The sequence below is a fragment of the Actinia tenebrosa genome, unplaced genomic scaffold (assembly GCF_029948245.1).
Source record: "Actinia tenebrosa isolate PJP-AT-01 unplaced genomic scaffold, QUT_ActTen_1.0 PGA_scaffold13__45_contigs__length_12533684, whole genome shotgun sequence".
NCBI lineage: Eukaryota > Metazoa > Cnidaria > Anthozoa > Actiniaria > Actiniidae > Actinia > Actinia tenebrosa.
In genome coordinates this window covers 9,216,927-9,235,775 of record NW_028292573.1, presented here as the reverse complement: position 1 = coordinate 9,235,775, position 18,849 = coordinate 9,216,927, and the positions used below count along the sequence as shown (strand labels likewise).

The following is an 18,849-nucleotide window of genomic DNA, read 5'->3' as shown; positions in this document are numbered from 1 at the left end:
CTGAATCGCGCAGTTATGACCCGTGCCTCCACAGGTAGCCCAAGCTTGGTTTCGGTGGTGTCATGTTATAAGGAAATGTATGATCATTGATAAATAGCACTTCTTTTGCTCTGTGTGGTTATTTCTTAATTTAGCCCGTCTTAAGATCCCCCCCAGTAAGGAATAAGAGGGAAAAAAACAATAACCACATGACCACAGAAACCAAGCTTGGGCTACCTGTGGTGCCTCCCCTCCCTCCATTAATTTGATTATCAGGTTCAGTGTTATCTATTGCTTCAAATACAGAGTTAAGGGTATTTATTTAGACTACTATATTATATTTACCATTCAGGTACTGTGTAGTTCTGTGTAGTACATTTGCACAAATTTTGCTAGGGCCGGCCTCTCTACCCACCCCTCCCCTGTGCCTTGCGAATTTGTCTACAAACTTTCAAAGCTATCATTGAAAAAATATAAATATCTAAGACCTATATCCTAATTCTATATTTGTCATCTTGAAGGTATGATAGTCGCCAGATTTATTAAATTTTTCAGTCTCCCTTTTATTTCCATGGAGTCTTACACATGCACAGCTGGCTGATTTGCATTTCGTGATCAGTAACATAAATATTCCACCTTGTCACATCCAAGATGGCGTCGCTTCTCAATGCTGACGGTGAACATGTTCTTCTTTCTTGCACTTGTTCTGCTCTTTCTCCTCTCACTAGACTCTATTTCTGCCGCCATTGTATTAAACTAAGGTGCCAGCTTTGCGTTTCACACGAGGTAAGAGCAAACAGTGTTAGTTTTTTGGGCGAAAATTTGAATTATATTAGCCCTACCCTTGGTCAATATCTGGACCATTTAAAATTATGTTACAGTCCACAGAAGTTTAGTTAATGTCCCATTTTTATTTTGTCATCAGGTTGATTCATATTACTGTCCAAATTGCCTCGAAAATATGCCATCAGCTGAAGCAAAACTCAAGAAAAACCGGTAAAAAGAACGTATTCTTAGACTATATTATAAACCAACCCAACACACAGATCATTCATTGTCTCATTTAAAATTCATGGTCAACCTTCTTCATCACGTATATATCTGAAATCTGTTTTGCCAACTTATTCCCTCAGTATCTCTCAATCTTGGGTTTTGTCATAATTTAGTATCATCCAGTTTTGTGAGAAAAATGCATTTATAATACATATACGTAAAAGCCCTCACCATGATCTTGTAGGCAGTCTAATATGGGTGGCTTGTATTTATAAGTTAATAGAAATTGTCTACCAAAAATGAATAAAACAGACATGTAAAAAATAACAATATATTAACCTTAAATTAAATGAGCTATTTTACTGAGCTTACTTTAATTGGAGTTACCCTGTATAAATATAACTTAAACTTACTTACAAAATATTTCTTCCTTTTCTCTAACTAGTCTCCTACTAATGGGGGCTGCATAGTACTATTCTCTAACCCGACGTTACTAATTGAATAAAATCAAACAAAAAAGTATTTCAAAGACAATCATTCAATTGTTTTATGAATTACTCCGACAAAGGATTAACATCTGAAACGTCAGTTTCACAAAGCTTTTTACGGTGGTTCAATTTATCCATAAGTTCCTGCTGTTTTATGAATGGTTAAGCAATCAAAAAAAACTGGAATGTTTTGGTAAGCTTGATTGCTGGACTAAGTACAGTTCAATTTGGGTAATTGACTAAAGAATTATTCGATTCTCAAAGGTTCGATTTGTGTTTGATTACCACCATGTTTAGTGATTATGTTATATTGCCAAACAGAATCCAGATTAATCCAATGATGGGAGTTTGATATTATCAATAAAAATATTTATCGTTGTTATTTTGATTTATTTATTCATTTATTGGTTTAGGTGTGCAAACTGTTTTGACTGTCCCAGCTGTGGAAACACTCTATCAACACGCGCAACTGCTGTGGCTATTCCTTCTGAAGACAAAAAGACACCACCTCAGGCAAAGAAAGTGTATTATCTTGCTTGTGGATTTTGTAGGTGGTCTTCTAGAGATGTTAATATGGAGGACCGGACTGTTGGTGAGCACAAAATGAAGTGATTCCAGATAATATCCATACCTATTGAGGGTACATCAAGGTGTCAATTTGATCATTTCAAATTTTTTTCAGCAAGTGGTGGGTGGCCAGACCCTGAAAATCCATCTGCTAAACGGGTGAGTGGTCAACTGGTTAAAAATCCAGATAATTCAAATAAACTTTTGCCAATAGACTCTTACATAGATTCCTTATCTAAAGTGAAATTATTCTCATTCCTCCTATTCATCCATTCATCTATTTATCCCATTCATTTATTCATCCATCCTATTAATTCATTTGGCCAATACATTTATTGAAATATTCATTGACTCATCTATCTACCATTTACTATTCATTAATTTACTCATGGATCCACTTATCCATCCATCCCACTTATTTATTCATCCATTTATTCATTTTTTTCTCTTTTTAGATTGGAACCCTAGTTGACTTCTACAGGCAGCTTGCACAAAAAGAGAAAGTAGAGAGAGAAAAGAAGAAGTTATCCAAGAGACGTAACTATATGCATTTGGCTGTAAGTAATAGAATAATACATGTAGATTATAACACATGTATGTTAAGATCTGGCTGATGGAATGAATGACCCACTGACCGACCAACCAACCGATAAACTAACCAACTAACTGACCAACAGGGCAACTGACTAAATGATAGAATGAATGATTAAATGAGTAACTGACTGACTGACTGAATGAATGAATAATTGAATGAAATACATGAATGACTGACTGACTGATCGACTGACTGAATGAATGAATGAAGGAATGAATGAATGAATGAATCAATCAATATTTGATAATTAAAACAGTCTCTCCCATTTACTCAAAGCAAGCATGATGTACATGCAATATCTATCCTAAATAAATCATATAAAACACATTAATTGTAATATTATCCACCGATTATGATTTTCAAATAATAATTTGAAATAATATCTCTCCAATTAACTTTATTCTGATGACTACTTCTGGTACTTCTATGAATGGACAGTTCACTCCAAAAAAGAAAAAGGTAAAGCCCTTTAAACACTTAAACTTTTGTTATAATAATTGATATTAAAGTTTATACATGATTTCTACCCTTAAAAGCACCAGCATAAACTCTGAATTTTTTCCGAGAATATCAACAAATTAATTTTTAATTAATCAAAATAACCTGTTTCTTGTGCATTAATAAAAAATGTGCAAGACATACTAGCCATTAAACTGATTGTCTTGACATTTCTTTAACCTTGAATCAAAAAATTTAAAGATTTTGAATTTTATCTGATTATTTTGAGTCATCCCTAAAGCCCAGTTTTCACTCGTAATCGAATCCAAGTTGGAAGCAGTTCATGCGAAAATTACTCCAGTTTTGAGTTTTCTGTTGCTCAAGGGTTAAGCCTTGAGGGTTAAGCCTTGACTTTTTCCAACGAAGGACTAACGTCCGAAACGTCAGTTTCACAAAGCTTTTTACGGTGATCCAATTTATCTACAAGTTCCTACTGTTTTAAAGTATAATTATATTCTTTGAAATAAGAAAGCTAAATAGCACCCTTTAGGATTTGTTCTACTGCTAGCCAACTCGATCCTTGAAAAGTTATTAGAATTTGAAGACTATCTATTAAAGCTGCTAAGGCACTTGAATAGCCCCTGTAAAACAAATAAATTAATAATGTGATTCCTTAAACACTGTTTTAAAAAAGTTAAATATTGGTAGGTTAAAGAGAAAATAATTCATTTCAAATGATCTGGCAAATATGGTATCAGAGTATGCGGATGATCAGAACATGTTTAAAGTTCCTTTAAAAGTTTGATTTTTTACTAACACTGACTCTCATTACCCTGAATAACTCCAGAATATGAACCAACTTTAATATCAATCTTTATGATTATAGGATAGATTGGGCATGTCCTCTCTGAGCAGGAGAAAAAGCAGTCTTTCTTATCTAACTGCTCATTTGGGTAAAGGGTAAGTGTGCTTTATACTCTAAGAACAACTGATTTCTATTTGATTCCTCTAACAAAAACCTAAGACATTCTCTGGGCTGATCTTTAGAGAAGTCAGTCCATGTTAAGTCACGAATTGAATTGGAATTTAGCTTGTTGAATTTTATGAGGAGAGAAAGTACTCTGAGAAAAACCCTAAACTCAAGGGAAAGACCTCCTACTAGACTTTCGCACCTTCTTCTACCATATATTAGTTCGCGCTTGCTGAATAAAGCACAGGCAGTACAACCAGGATCACAAGTGCTGGACAAAGTTTCCTGCCAATTTTGGTGGCCCAAAAATGAGTCGCTGAATTATGCTCACATTCTTTATCAACATACATGACTTAGTGCATGCTACAGAAATGCATGCCATTATTGGCGCAAAAGGCAAATGAAAATCCTTCAGGATGAACAAGTCGATTTCTCACGACTTCAACACTAGATTTCCCCCTTGCTTTGCTTGTGACTTTGTGAGTATCAGAGAGGTCTGCTTGGAGCAAGTCTTATCTTTTCCTGAAACAAACTCTACTCACATGTTAGGCTGACCCAAGAAATCGAATCTGAGACCCCAGAGGTGAGACTTCAAAGCATAAAATGTACATATACAGTCAATTTGCAAAGACTTTTCGAGCCGGTCACCAGCAACTTTATTGAAATATTATGTGCACAATACTATGAACATGGATGGACAAGCAGTTTTGTATTGCCCCAAGGCTTTGAAGGTACCATTATATATACTGCCTTGGGCTCTGATGTGGTATTACCATTTGTTTGGTTTTTCAGCAAAGAGATGGAAGATGTTGAAATAGTCTTAAAAGAACCAAGCAAAGCAACAGAAGATGTTGAAACTCTTCCTGAGGAATTCTACACTCTACCACTGTTTCTAGAAAGAGGTAAGTAACAAGAATAATTCAAATAAACTTTAAATAAAATCTTTGTTTTTTCCAGCTGGAGCAAGGGTGGCCAAGTTGATAATTTGTTTGTTTTTTTCTTTCAGTTCCTCATATATCACAAAGACTTGCCAACCCAGACCTCCAACCTACTGGCATAAAGTATGTAGCTACGTTACTACGCCGTTTTTCTTGTGTCCATCTCTCATTTCTTGGTATATATTTTATGGACAAACTTATTTTCAACAGAAATTAAAGAGCCATTGTATGCATGGTACTAGTTAAAGCTATTTAAAATTGTCTATTAGATTTCATTCAGGAATTTTCGATTCATATCAAAATCAATCAGTTTCCTTTGAAATTCAAAACAGATTCTGGGCTGATCAAAGTCTGACCATAGATATCCCAAAGATCAATATTTGGAATTAAGTCTGTTTGCATAGACTTTAGTCATCAGTTTTTGAAAGCATGATTTTTGATTGTATCAAGACCAATGTGGGGGCACATTGTGCATAAATTGTGTGTTTGTGTGGTGATGGGAGGGGTAGGGTGTGTGTGTAGGAGGAGAGGGGAGGGGGGCAGGGGGCAGGGGTAGTGCCCTAGCATACAACCTTCATCATTTTCACTTTTGACCTGGCTGTTAAGTTTTGAAAATTAAAAGCAAAAACTAAATTTATTCTTAGGTCTAGGTTGCAGATTTTGTAATACGGTTTTTTTTCATTGTCAGATCCCTGCACACAAGACACAAACATCTGCTAGCCAAGAGATCACAGCGATGCAGGGTAATTATAGAGTTTAACATGTTGTCAATACTATCGCATTACACAGGTGAAGGTACTGTGTTTAATATGCTATTCTCAGCAGTGTACAAATATATAAAAAAAGCATTAGCATATTAGTCACTTTACTTACAGTAACTCCCAGTGTGTTTATTGTAAGAGCATTGAGATATTATGTAATTGGCTAGAATAATTTTCTTTTTTCTTTTTTTTTTTTTTTTTTTTTTTTACAGGAGTGTGAACACAACCTAAGCAAGCCTGAGTTCAATCCTTCTTCCATCAAGTTCAAGATACAGCTTGGATCTGTGTGCGTATCATTCTGTGATTGCCTTAGATGCATGCATCTCATTTCACATCCCTCTCATTCCATTCCACCACACCGCCACGCTTTCCTCTCTTGACCCCTAATTCATTCCTAATTCATTTCCTCTATAGTTCATTGTGTTTAGGGCTTTTTTGTTTCCAATTCTCTGTTGCTCAGAGTCGGTCTTGGCTTTGCATAAAATATTCACACGTTCCATTGAAGGGCCGTAGAATTTCAAAGTGTTTGTTTTGTTGAAGTTGTGCATTGTTTAATTTACTGTCAGTATTCGCGAATATTCTGTAGGAACACAGTGGTATTTTTGTATCGATAAACTTAATGAATAAACAAACGAATGGATGGATGGAATTAATAATTGGGGGAATGAAGGAATGGGTGGATAAATGTACGGCAGATTCATATGAGTGGCATTTCCATTGAGAAGTTTTTTTATTCACTAAATCTTCAAGAAAGAAAAAGATATATTTATAATTTATTAAATGCTAATCCTATATTGTTTCCTTTTCTTTGTCCAGTTATTATGTGCCAAGACTAAGAATAGCGCAAGTCCCGAGCCTTTTTTATAACCAGGTTTGTTGAACAGGTTAAAGCAAAGGAGAAAGATTTGCATTTAAACAAATATAGAAGGAAAAAAATATGGGGGTTAAAATTTAAACATAAAATAAGAGTTTATAATTTTTTTTTGATGGTGTAGAGAATGAAAAAAATAATTCGACGAGGATGGGATTCGAACCCACGCGGGCAGAGCCCATTGGATTAGCAGTCCAACGCCTTAACCACTCGGCCACCTCGTCATCTGCATAGCAGGTACTATATAATTCAGTCTATACATGTGTTTTGTTTTGCAGGAGGCACAGATCACTCTATCGATGACCAATCCAGTAGAGAGCATTGTTAAAGTCACTCTTCACTCATATGAAAAGGATGATGATGAAGACGATGAAAATAAGAAAAATGAAGACAGCAAAGAAAATTCAGAGAACGAGAAAAACAACGAAAAAAAAGGAGAGGAAATTAAGAATGAAAAAAATGAGAAGATTGAAGAGAATTCTGTCAAGGAAGAAAAAGATGAGCCAACTGAAGAAAAGAAGGGAAACGACGGCAAGGAAAATAAAAGCAATGCTGATGAAGAAAAAGGAGCCAGTGAAACAGCGGAACAAGAGAAAGACGCGAAGAATAAAAGGAAAACAGATAGCCTTGTTTCATCTGCTTTGTTTGATAGGAAGACAGAACGACGTGTGGACAATCGCTGTGAGAGTAGAGCGTTTGTTCCTACTGCAGAGGTAAGTCGTTTATACGGTAGAGCAGGAAAATATTACTTCTAAACATCATCACCATCATTGTCATTATGATGATGATGATGATCTTGATGATGATGACGATGAAGATTATGATGATAATGGTGGTGACGACGACGATAATAATAAATGATAATGACGACGATGATTATGGTGATAATGATGATGACGATAATTATGTTGATGTAATGTTGACGATGATGATGATGATGATGATGGCGATGATGGTGATAAATGATGGTCCGATGGTGGTGGTGATAAACCACAATGATGACATTGATGTTAATAACTATGATAGTAATGATGATAAGGATGGTGAACAATATGACGTTACTAGTAATGGTGATGACGATGATAATTGCAATCTGTGCTGTATTATTTACTAGCTTGTGTGATGTCTGTCTGTCTGTCCGTAGGTTGTGTTACCAACATGTGCTCTAGCTCTGGGAGCACGTGATGAGGCTGCTGAGTTCGATGACTCTGATACTACTGCAGAACTGTTCAGTGATGACCCGAGGTGATTTTAGGTCCAATTGTGCTATCACATCATAACTATTATACACAATAAACACTTTCAAATCGATACCCTGAAACAACCTCTGGGCTGATCAAAATAAGGGCATGGTTGACTCACAGATCGAACCCTGAAACAACCTCTGGGCTGATCTAAGTCAGGGCATGACTAACTCACAGGTCAAACCCTGAAACAACCTCTGGGCTGATCTAAGTGTGGGCACGGCTAACTCACAGATAGAACCCTGAAACACCCTCTGTGCTGATCTAAGTCAGGGCACGGCTAACTCACAGATAGAACCCTGAAACAACTTCTGGGCTGATCTAAGTCAGGACAATGCTAACTCACAGATCAAACCCTGAAACAACCTCTTTGCAGATCTAATTCAGGGCATGGCTATTTTACAGTTCGCACCCAGAAACAACATCGGGGCTGATCAAAATCAGGACACAGCTTCATGGGTTTTGCTGATGAATAAAACAGCAGGAACTTGTGGATAAATTGGATCACTGTAAAAAGCTTTGTGAAACTGACGTTTTGGATGTTAGTCCTTCGTCGGAGTAACTAAGATTATTTTTCAATTAAATTTAGCTATCAGTTAAACACGAGCATTAATTGGATTTTTTTATCCTGTAGAGTGGTTGCTGATAGGCAGGCCAACAAACTATGGTTCTATGTTAAGGTTACGCCCAAGAAACCAGTAGGGGATGTGAAGGTAGGAGGAAAAAGTCTTTCCCTTGAAGCTTAGTGAAGAAATAGAGCTTTTCGCCTTGGACGTAATGTCTTCCCATTTCAGGCCACGTGTCATTCTCTTGAGAAGTAAATTCGTTGTTTGAAATGCATGCATATTCATGTCTTCTTATGCACAAACGTTAAACAAACATAGACACTCTAAGGTGGAGTGATACGTGGTCTTAAATGGGAAAACTACGCCCAAGCTAAAAAAGTTGAACCCCCCCAAAAAGTCTCTCTCCAACCTGCAGTCTTTTCATATGAGTGGGGAACGTACGGTACTGAATTACAGCACGTACACTGTACGACATGTCGTAACATTGATGTGGCTTCCCATAGGGATGGTTCAAGTATGAGTGGGAAACGTACGGTACTGATCTACAGCATGTACACGGTACGACACATACCATAACATTTATATGGCTTCCCATGAATGTTTTTTTAAGTGGGTAATGTAAGGTACTGACTTACAGCATGTACACCGTACGACATGCTACAACGTTGGATATAGCTACTGCTATGTTAAGATGCGGTACTGTTACAGTACGCAACAAATTTGTGGTATACGGTTTCCCACTCATATCAGTTTCTTCTAACATCAAACTAACAAAGATTACACTCGTTTTTTGTTCAGTTTTCTATGATAATGCAGTATGACTACAAGCATACCACATCAACATTGATCAAGGGTGGACAGGAACCGGAAACAAGAATCGAGACTCAACGACACAAGATTCACATTAATCTAGGCCCTGTTGAAGGAGCTACAGACGTCTAAAAACCTTTAATTTCTTTGTTTCGAACCTAGTAAAGTGGTTTAGACCTATTCAGGGGTCTCTTTTAGGATCTTGTCTGGTGTCTGCTGAATAGAAGTTGATTTTATAGTAAATTCCATTGGGTGACAAGGGAATTCTAGACTCCCCTGCAGCCGTTCTTAGTGTCGTCACGCAACGTTCCCTTGCGTGACGACACTAAAAACGTCTATGGGGGAGACTAAGGGAATTTCACGTTGAATTTCACAAGAAAACCGATATCGCACGAATCACGAAGCGATTAGTGCGATATCGCGGGTTTTTCGAGTGAAATTCTATTGAATTACCGAGTCAGATAATGAATTTTAGTTGAATCCCATGGCGAAAAGATTAAAAAATAGACTCATTTACGCGAGTACCTCTATTTTAATAGAGGTACTCGCTTAAAAGCTGACACCTTCAGAACATTGCCTGGTGTTTGCCTTGTTATTCACGCGGCGGTAGCCATGTTGATTTAAACAAAAGGTTGTGCACGCATGGCCTCGCATTCAAGTGCTTGAAAATAGATTTATGCGGGTGAAACAAAGGCTTTTTATCTCATGAGAACAAACATTGCCACCCACCGTCGTAAGACACTAGAGAGTTTAAGATTATCGTTTAGGGCAAATGTGAAACGTCAGTTGACCATTAAAAAAGGAATCGAAAAAATCTCCAAGTAGTAGATAAACAAAAGAATACTTGTCTTTGCCGAGAAGGTTTGCAGTTTGCAAATTTAAGAGTTCTAGTTAGAGATAATGTTATTTATTGTCTATAAATGCATAATTATAGTATTAGTAAAAGGGTTACACCTGTAAATTGAAATGTGTTTAGAATGGTTTTACTGTAACAATATCAATACCTAAACTCTGTTTTTTGATGAAACTAATGAGGACAATGTGAAGGTATTAGAGAGTTTTAGATTTACGTTCCCGGCAAACGTGAAACGTCAGTTGACCAGCAAAAAATTCTTTTAAATTACTGAAAAAGAATGGTAAAAAGTCCAAGTAGTAGAAAAACAAAAGAGTATTTGCGCTTGGTGAGAAGGTTTGTAAAAGATAAAGTAAAATACAGGAAAACTATGAAAACGTGGTCACGTTTGCCGTTTGCGGGGAGAAAAAAAAGTCAATCTAAAACTCTCTATTTCATTATTTAGCCGGTTAGGTAAGTCACAAAGTAATAAACTGCCCCCCCAGCTTCCCCTTACCTCCCCTGGTGTTTGTCTTTCCCATTAATAACATAAATATAATATCTTTGCCACCGTCGCAGTGTTCAGAAAATAAGTTTTGCTATTTCATGTCATATTTTTGAGTGTTTGTCTGGGGTTTTCGTGCTCATTGAAGATCTCAAATAGTGAGTTTTAGTAAATATGTTGGGCACGCGTTGTGACGATCCCTGTCTTTATTCCGAAATAGATCCCATTTCCTTGTTTTGGGCAAACCCCATATCATAACATAAGCAGGTAGATGTCATGAAGGAACAAACAAACATTCCCCTTCAGACTAGGGTTTTCCCCCACAACAGGTGCTACTGATTTAACATGTTTTGACTACATTATTTTAGCATTATTGTATTCGGTAATCGATCAAGGGAAGGTCACACTATAAATTGAATTATAAACTTCCATTTTTCCATTCGTAAAACCTGTATATATTTCTCTGATTCTGTACCACAAACTACACTTTAAGATGTGACACGCGAAAGAACTCTATACCCTAACATATTAGCCAAAGGCCACTAAATACTTGGCGATAAGTCCGAGCGAAACATCGTTTCGATGACGTCAAATGTCAGGCCTAAACAATATTAATTCAAAGCAGTTTAAAAATATCTTTAAAATTCGTGGAAATTGGTCGTAATGTCATTTTTGTCTGATTATGCAATTTTCTATTAAAAAATTTTTTCGTTTACTTATAACGCTTAATAATGCAGCATATACTTCGTGAACAAAACCAAAAATTACGGGCAGGCAAGGAACGTTATAACCAGGTTGATAATTTTTATTGAATCGTTTAGTCATTAAAGGTTTCTTGAATCAGTGAATCGTTTAAAAAAAATAAAACATATATCATGGAACAATGTGGTGAAGAAACGAGAATAATAGTACAAGAAGAGGAGAAGATAGACGAAGGCTTACCAACCAATCATGACACTGAGCACCTTGAATGTCGGAGGTGAGTACTTGGGTTTTCGTACACTGCTATTATACTTCTGCACGTCAAAACATATCGAAGAAACGAATTATCGGAATTTTATCGAGGAATTTTATATTAAAAAATATTATTTCAAAGAGTGACCAAAGCTACAGCGCTTGTTAATTAAGCTTCATGTGCAAGATTCTGATGGGGAAAAAACAAATTGCACTAATAAAAGATTGTTTTTTCTATCTCTTTCTCAGATTACTTGAACTCTATTCTCGTCTCTCAGAAGATGAGCGCAAAATGTTTTTGAAAACCATGTTAAAAGCGAACTACAAACTACAAAGACAATTAAAGGATACCAAGTTCCCAGGATTGCCTGAAATGGAAGGAGAAGAAGAAGACGAGTTCACTCGCTTTACTCTTCACCCAGAGAGGAATCATAAACCTAATAGTTACGCTCAAATGCATTTTCGTTTAGCAGGTTCGTATCAAAGCACTGATATTTACCGACTTCCCTATAAATCAATAGAATCTGGTCAAAATAAGGACTAAATCTTTAACCACTGAATTTAGCTCCATAGCTCCAAAGGAGTTTCAGTAGGTTCTTTAAACACATATTTGGTAGTAATAAAAATAAAATTATGTACCCGTGACTAGGGCAAAGAATATAAGAATTTTACATATTTTGTATGGTCTGATGATTAGATTTCGGAAGTACGTAACCGCGGCTGAATTCTAGGAAAACTTGCTGAAATGTACGCATGCGCCAAAGCGTTTCTTTAACTCCTAAAATTAAACAACCTCTGGCTAGCTCAATGATCAAAGTCTGGGCACGGCTAACCCACAAATTCAATCCTGAAACAACCTCTGGGCTGATCTAAGTCAGGGCATGGCTATCTCACAGATCGAACCCTGAAATGATATCTGGGCTGATCTAAGTACAGTCAGCTTGTTACGGTTTTAAATTTCATGAAGAGAAACTGAACCTTGTTCGTGTTTGTCAGCGTCTAGATACCCGGCACCCGGGAACCAATTTTAAAATACTAGATATCCGGGAGTTTTTGATTTTTGAAAAAAATCGTGAACTAAACACATCTTTGCCCATTGAAAGTATTCTTACTTTATTTGGAATAGTCAAGCGCTTCTGCTAACGATAAAAGATCTGTATTTTCCCTTTTGCTGTTTTCTCAGCATAGAATACGAAAGTCAATTCGAAGACACTTAGAAAACTTTCTAGCTCCCGGGAACCAATTTCAAAATACTAGATACCCGCTAGCAAAAGCGCTTGACTATTCCAAATAAAGTAAGAATACTTTCAATGGGCAAAGATGTGTTTAGTTCACGATTTTTTTCAAAAATCAAAAACTCCCGGGTATCTAGTATTTTGAAATTGGTTGCCGGGTGCTGGGTATCTAGACACTTCGTTCATATTTTCCACTAACTTACTCAAATTTTTTCATAGAATCTCAGTTTTTTCGTCTAGAGGATGACAACAAGAACTACCGCGTAACTAAGGTGGAATATATCGTTAACCCTTTTCTTGAGAAAAGGTTTCGTGAGGAACAAGAAAAGCTTAGATCTACACGAGGCGAAGAGAATTGTCAACCTGTTCTTGCCTTCCATGGGACGAGTGAAGAAAGTATATTGTCTATTGTTAAGACAGGGTTTCGAATGCCAGGTAATCCTGGCTATAAACAAGCAAACGATAGTGGTGAGTTGATTACTATGAATAAGGAAAAACGAACGATTATTTAAAATGAATTAACAGATCAAAAACAGTATTCCGCTACGCGTCGTGGTTTCCTACGCTCCTCTCGTGTTCTCTCAACATCCCGCGTGTTTTGATCAGAGTATCAAATACGGAAAACTGTTTTTGATTTGTCTATAAAATAACAAACGCGCGAAAAGATTTAAAAAATGCAAAGTCTAAGAAAATTCTCCCTACGTGCAGTCTTATTCAAACTGACCAATGAGCGCGCGCGATAGATTAAAATTGACGGTAGCGTGTTTTGATACTCTCATCAAACATGATTTTCGACCAATCATAGCGCGTGTAGTATCCCAATTATTTTATAAATCGAAATTAAAATCGAATTTGAAATTCGGAAATCGAAATTCGGAAATCGAAATTCGGAAACTGTGTGTTTCAGAGTCCAGGAATCGAAGCTGAGTCCCCAGAAGTATGAAAAGGCGAAGTTATTATTGCTATTGGTATTACGCTGTGTGCGTGCTCAGTACTTGTTTTTACCTCTCAGGATGGTATGGTCGTGGTATATACCTCAGTGAATACCCTTCCTATGCAAGGGAATACATGAAAAGAGGTGGAGTCTCATCTAAACTACTGCTGTGTCAGGTTCTGGTAGGAAAAGCGTTTCACTGTGAGGAACGCATTGATGGAGAAGCCTTGAAAGACGGTTTTGACTCTCATCTTTCACCAGCGATGCATCAACTCATTATCTTCAACGAACGTCATATTTTACCTTCATATGTTGTACATTTTGAAAAATCTGAGGGGGATTTTCGATATAACTAAAGATGCCACATTTCTTGTGATGAACCAGGTAAATAACATCGACATCTCAGAGTGCATACCATATATTTGTGAAAAACTTTGAAAGAAAGTGCACAAATTATTATCGTACGATCAGTAAACCGGAGTCAAGTTCGCTGAGAAAACAAGTTGAATCGAGTGATTTGATTTTTCTGGATTTTTACGCAACTACAAATGAAAATATTTCTTTTTTCAAAACTTTGCACTATGAATTTGTACAATTTGTATAGGAAATCGCACGTACATCTCGAGTACAACTCGGAATTTATAAGAAAGAGTGATGTTTTGAAATTTTTCAAAATTGGACGAGCTTTTTAGGCGAATCTTTTTTCGAATGATTGTTTCGACCTTACTACTCAGCATCATTAAGGCATGGCTCTCAAATGAAAAACCGTTTAGCTATATCATAGCCAGTTTTCTACGATTCTTCCCCAAACTTGGCAAGTTAATGTCTTTTGTGAAAAGAAGGAACCTTAGAGCCTTGGTTACCATGGAAACTAAGTCACGTGACAACCAGATCGCCATCTTGGATTTTTAAACAAGCCGTTTGTAAACGTACCGAAACATCTTTAAAAGTCATGAAAATGCAGATTACTATTCATATTTACAATGCCTATATGGATCTAATTGGATATCTTGGAAATTATTTTAAGTTTAATTTTTAGAATATTTTCTATTTTTTCCAAAAAATTAAAAATATTCTAAAAATTTAAACTTAATATAATTTCCAAGATATCCAATTAGATCCATATAGGTATTGCAAATATCAAAAGGAATATGGATTTTCAGGACTTTTGAAGTAGTTTCAATACGACTACAAACGATTTGTTTAAAAAATCCAAGATGGCCGCCTTGTGGTCACGTGACCTGGTTTCCATGGTAACAGATATGCGGTAATTGCTTGCCTTGAAGAATTACTACTACGAGCCAAATTTGGGAAAGATTCATAGTAAATTGTCAAAGATATGAATAAATAACTGATTTCCCATCACTTCCTCAAAAGAGCCATGCCTTAATGGTGCTGAGTACTTGTCACATGTATACAACCCACGACAAGCCACCCCAGGGGCTAGTTTTGTTCTTGAAAAATTCTTCGACAAAGTCTTCCATGGTCGACATTTTTACGCTTTGAATTCCTGGTATCTATCTGGAGATCATTAACTAAATAAACTAGTCAAATGAAGGCCCTGAACGTGAGAACCAAATGTGTCAGTTAAAAATAATTTAAAAAATGCGAGATGCAATGCAAAATACAAAATAACAATTTTTTTTTTTTTGTCAGCAAATTGGCATTTTTAAATGTTTTTGAATATTTTTTAGCTTATGAAAGACAAGGTACCGCTCTTTATACAATAACACTAAGCTTATCTCTCAACATCACAAATTTAAGCTCATTTGTATAACATACTAGCTGAAAGTTTGTCGATAGGACCGCACGATAGGAGGTGAAGCTCCTTTGTCTTGAACGCCGGAAAAACATACGATGCGATCAGTTGATTTAAAAAAACCGAATTCTCGAAGATTTATAGAGCTAAATAAAGGGCGAATATTCGTTGTAATATGCTCTCCTCCTTATATTTCATTCAGCATTAAAATAATTTAAGCTTATTTATAGAAATATTAAAAGTTTTGAAAGAAAGTCTTTTTTTGTCAATTCGTCGAAAGAAAATGCTTGTCATAGAAAGTAAAAATATGCGATTGCTTGCTAAAAAACACAAATCTGAATTATTGAAGAATATTTCTTGGTCCATCTTTGACTACATGGAAGTTTTTTTTAATATATGTTGTTGGTCTGTAATTTGTTCCAAAGCAATGTTTTGAAATATCAAGCGAGACTCCTGTGTTGTGTACACGGACGTACGTACAGAAGTAAATTCCGAATTGTACGAGAACATTGTGCAATTTTTTGTTTATAATACGCTCAACAAAATAGAGGAATTTAATTGGGACTCTACAGAGTACAATTTGGGATTTAATTGTACTCCTCTTGTTCAATCTGAATCGAGTAATTTTGTTGAGTGTATTGTATTCCCTCTATATATGCACTCTATTTTGAAGTTATTCTGAATATCGTGATACAATTTTTAAGGAGAACTTATCTTTTATTAATTATTATTGTGATTGTTCATTAGAAGTAAGCCCTATAAGACAAGGCAATATATATATTATTCTTATTAAGGATCAAAGTGTTAGAGCCAGTGGCATAGCAGCCTGCGTCTTTGAGTTTGACGGGTAAACGCGCGGTTTTTGGAGGGAAAATCATGGTTTTGGTTGGGTTCACTTGTTGCCTTAGTTTTCCTCTCTCGCTCCAAAACCCAGACCCAACGTCCTACAGGTTATAAATAAGCTTTTTTCATGCCCATCTCAACCTTCACAACTGAACTACAAGTATAACCATCTATATAGATGAGATCACATTTTGAGTTAGTATCATTGTTATTGTGCAGGAATTGTACCAGTTACCACAGCAGATATTTGACAACAAACTGCCCTGGTCCAGTCGAGTGGTTTGCCTGAGCTACTGCTGAGCTACAGCAGAAACACTGAGTGAAATCATTTTGTAAGACCCATGAACCAGAGTTCATCCCACAAGCACAACCAATAGCTTTATAGCCAACAGGGCAGGTGGCATTGTTCCATTGGTCTGTTCTTGGATGTACTTTAGTGTCGAAATAGTAAATCTTTCTCTGGTACACCTGTAGGTCCCATAGCACCAGTACACCAGGTGCGCCACCCTTCGCTGGAAAGCTAGACTCCCCCTTTATACCACTTTAGACTTTAGATTTTAAAATTTATTTATTCACACACTTGTTTACAATATTCAAATATATAGGAAAGAAATACAAATATAAAATTGAATTTTAAAAAAACAATGAAATAATAGCAATTCATGATTGGTCGTGCGTGGCTGTCGAAATGGTAAAAACTCTCGAGTCGACAGCCACATCAAATAGTAAATTTACAAGTGCTAGTGGACAAGATTATTTTTAATGAAAGTATGAAGAAAAAGAAAAAAGCACACTAACACACAAAAAAATCATGAAATTAGAGTTAGAGTTATTTCTTAAATCTGTGTTGAAATCAAAATAAATTTCAAATTGACCTTGAAAAGTTTTGATGATTTGATGAATATCAATTGGAATAGTCCCCTTCACGGTTCCCTGCGCCATCTTGAAAGGTAGCCGTGCCTTTGCATAGAAGCGAGACGAACGGTGAGCATGCAAAGTTAGGGACCTTTTAGTAACACCTTCGACAATTATTAGCATGCCTCTATCATTGGAAGTTCACCGTTCGTCTCGCTTCGATGCAAAGGCGTATAAGCTTGGGATCAATCGAAAAAAATCCCTCGTCACGAACCTGCTATGTTATCCTAACACAGCGCTGGCAAAAAACCAAATTTATTTACGGTGGGATTTGAACCAAAGTCAAAAAGGTTTTAAAAAATCGATTCCACTGTGCCATACCCCCGAGACATCCGCAGAGCTGGGGCGTCGTATGGACTTCGGACCTGACGGCAATTAAATCCTTCTGCCCTTGGGTGTACGAATTACGCAAGAAAATGTTCTAGCCGAAGCATCAGGGGAGAGACCAGCCGGCCCCCAGACCATATCGGCTAATCCCTTGCATCTCTGCCACGCACGGAATCGGTTGAAAATGTAATGTTAAAAAAATCTAGTCTATCCGGTGCATTCTTTTCACCGCTATTGTTGTGTAAATTTCATGGAACCGTGACCCACTGGTAAAAACTTAGGTTTTCAATATGTACTGAGTCAAGCCCGTCTAAGGTGGGTTAATACCTGGATGGGTGACCTTAAAGCTGTACCTACTCAAGCTTTTGCTTTTATTTATTATTTTTTTTCATTCTGTTTTTGGAGTTGAAAAATTATAAAATATCTATTAAACTTACTTTATCATAGTAATGATGAAAAGGTAAATTATACACCGTGAAAAGATGAAAAAACTTACTGACGTTTCGGACGCTAGTCCTCCGACGAAGGACTAGCGTCCGAAACGTCAGTAAGTTTTTTCATCTTTTCACGGTGTATAATTTACCTTTTCATCATTACTGTTTCATTAGAAACACCGACGCAGCTCACACTAGTTTTTAGCTAGTTATATCTTTTTATTACTTTATCATAGTTTAACCGATTCTTGCCTACTTGAATGGCTTCCCAAGTCTCCGAATTTTTTTGGTGAGAGTGAGCACAGGCTACTGCCGAGCTGTGGTATAAAAGATCCTATATATTTTTACAAATTTTACAATTAACCCCCCCCTGATCCCACATCCCTCGTCACGACCCTGCGACAAGAGATATACCTTTCCTTAGAGCATAAGAACATCTGAGCCCTTTACCTGTTCTAACGGTAAATGATACATAATTGACTTTCATCACCCTTGTCTTTTTGCCAAGTAAACTGATTATGCTCTCTTGTCAAACCCAAGTGAGTGGTTCATAGGTTACTCAAGCGCATTGTCTTTCTGTCTATTCATCTTATTTTAGCGCAAATTCTCAATATTTTTTGGTTACCAAAGTTTATGTGAATATTTAGCGGATGACTTACTAAAACGTGGTTGACTGAAGTTTGAGTAAATAGCAGTTCCAATACAATCTTTGCTCGTGATCTAGTAAAGTGGACATCAAATCTTTTTAAAAGCGGGTAGATTTATCACAAAAAGCTTTTTTTTTTCTTTTGTCCAAAGGACTGAAAGATTTGACAATTAAACATTTCACACACACACACACAAAATTAACGTTGAAGATTCCCTGAATTTATGTTTTTAGATGACACCAAC

At 36.5% G+C, this 18,849-nt stretch overlaps 2 protein-coding genes and 1 non-coding gene across 4 annotated transcripts; 2 read left to right on the top strand and 1 right to left on the bottom strand.

The window, feature by feature from the left end:
• Positions 1-607: 607 nt before the first annotated feature.
• LOC116307175 (dynactin subunit 4) lies at positions 608-10,187 on the top strand. 2 transcript variants are annotated; one of them, XM_031717325.2, is made up of 16 exons: positions 608-765; positions 905-975; positions 1,874-2,052; positions 2,143-2,186; positions 2,483-2,584; positions 3,061-3,081; positions 3,947-4,020; positions 4,823-4,932; positions 5,037-5,091; positions 5,657-5,711; positions 5,942-6,015; positions 6,546-6,600; positions 6,879-7,313; positions 7,745-7,845; positions 8,479-8,557; positions 9,209-10,187. In XM_031717325.2, the coding sequence occupies exons 1-16, from the start codon at positions 631-633 to the stop codon at positions 9,350-9,352; spliced, it is 1,734 nt and encodes a 577-aa protein (XP_031573185.2). In that variant the 5' UTR covers positions 608-630; the 3' UTR covers positions 9,353-10,187. The 2 variants fall into 2 exon arrangements, with proteins under 2 accessions (XP_031573185.2, XP_088884749.1); XM_089028623.1 differs by lacking the exon at positions 3,061-3,081.
• On the bottom strand, positions 6,743-6,824 carry Trnas-gcu (transfer RNA serine (anticodon GCU)). The gene has a single exon. It is a non-coding gene; the product is annotated as a tRNA-Ser (tRNA).
• A 1,043-nt stretch (positions 10,188-11,230) lies between the features above and the next one.
• On the top strand, positions 11,231-17,165 carry LOC116307176 (uncharacterized). Its single transcript, XM_031717326.2, has 5 exons — positions 11,231-11,536; positions 11,761-11,984; positions 12,966-13,214; positions 13,759-14,064; positions 16,502-17,165. Exons 1-4 carry the CDS (start codon positions 11,433-11,435, stop codon positions 14,034-14,036), a joined length of 855 nt encoding a protein of 284 aa, XP_031573186.2. The 5' UTR covers positions 11,231-11,432; the 3' UTR covers positions 14,037-14,064; positions 16,502-17,165.
• The last annotated feature ends 1,684 nt before the right edge of the window (positions 17,166-18,849 follow it).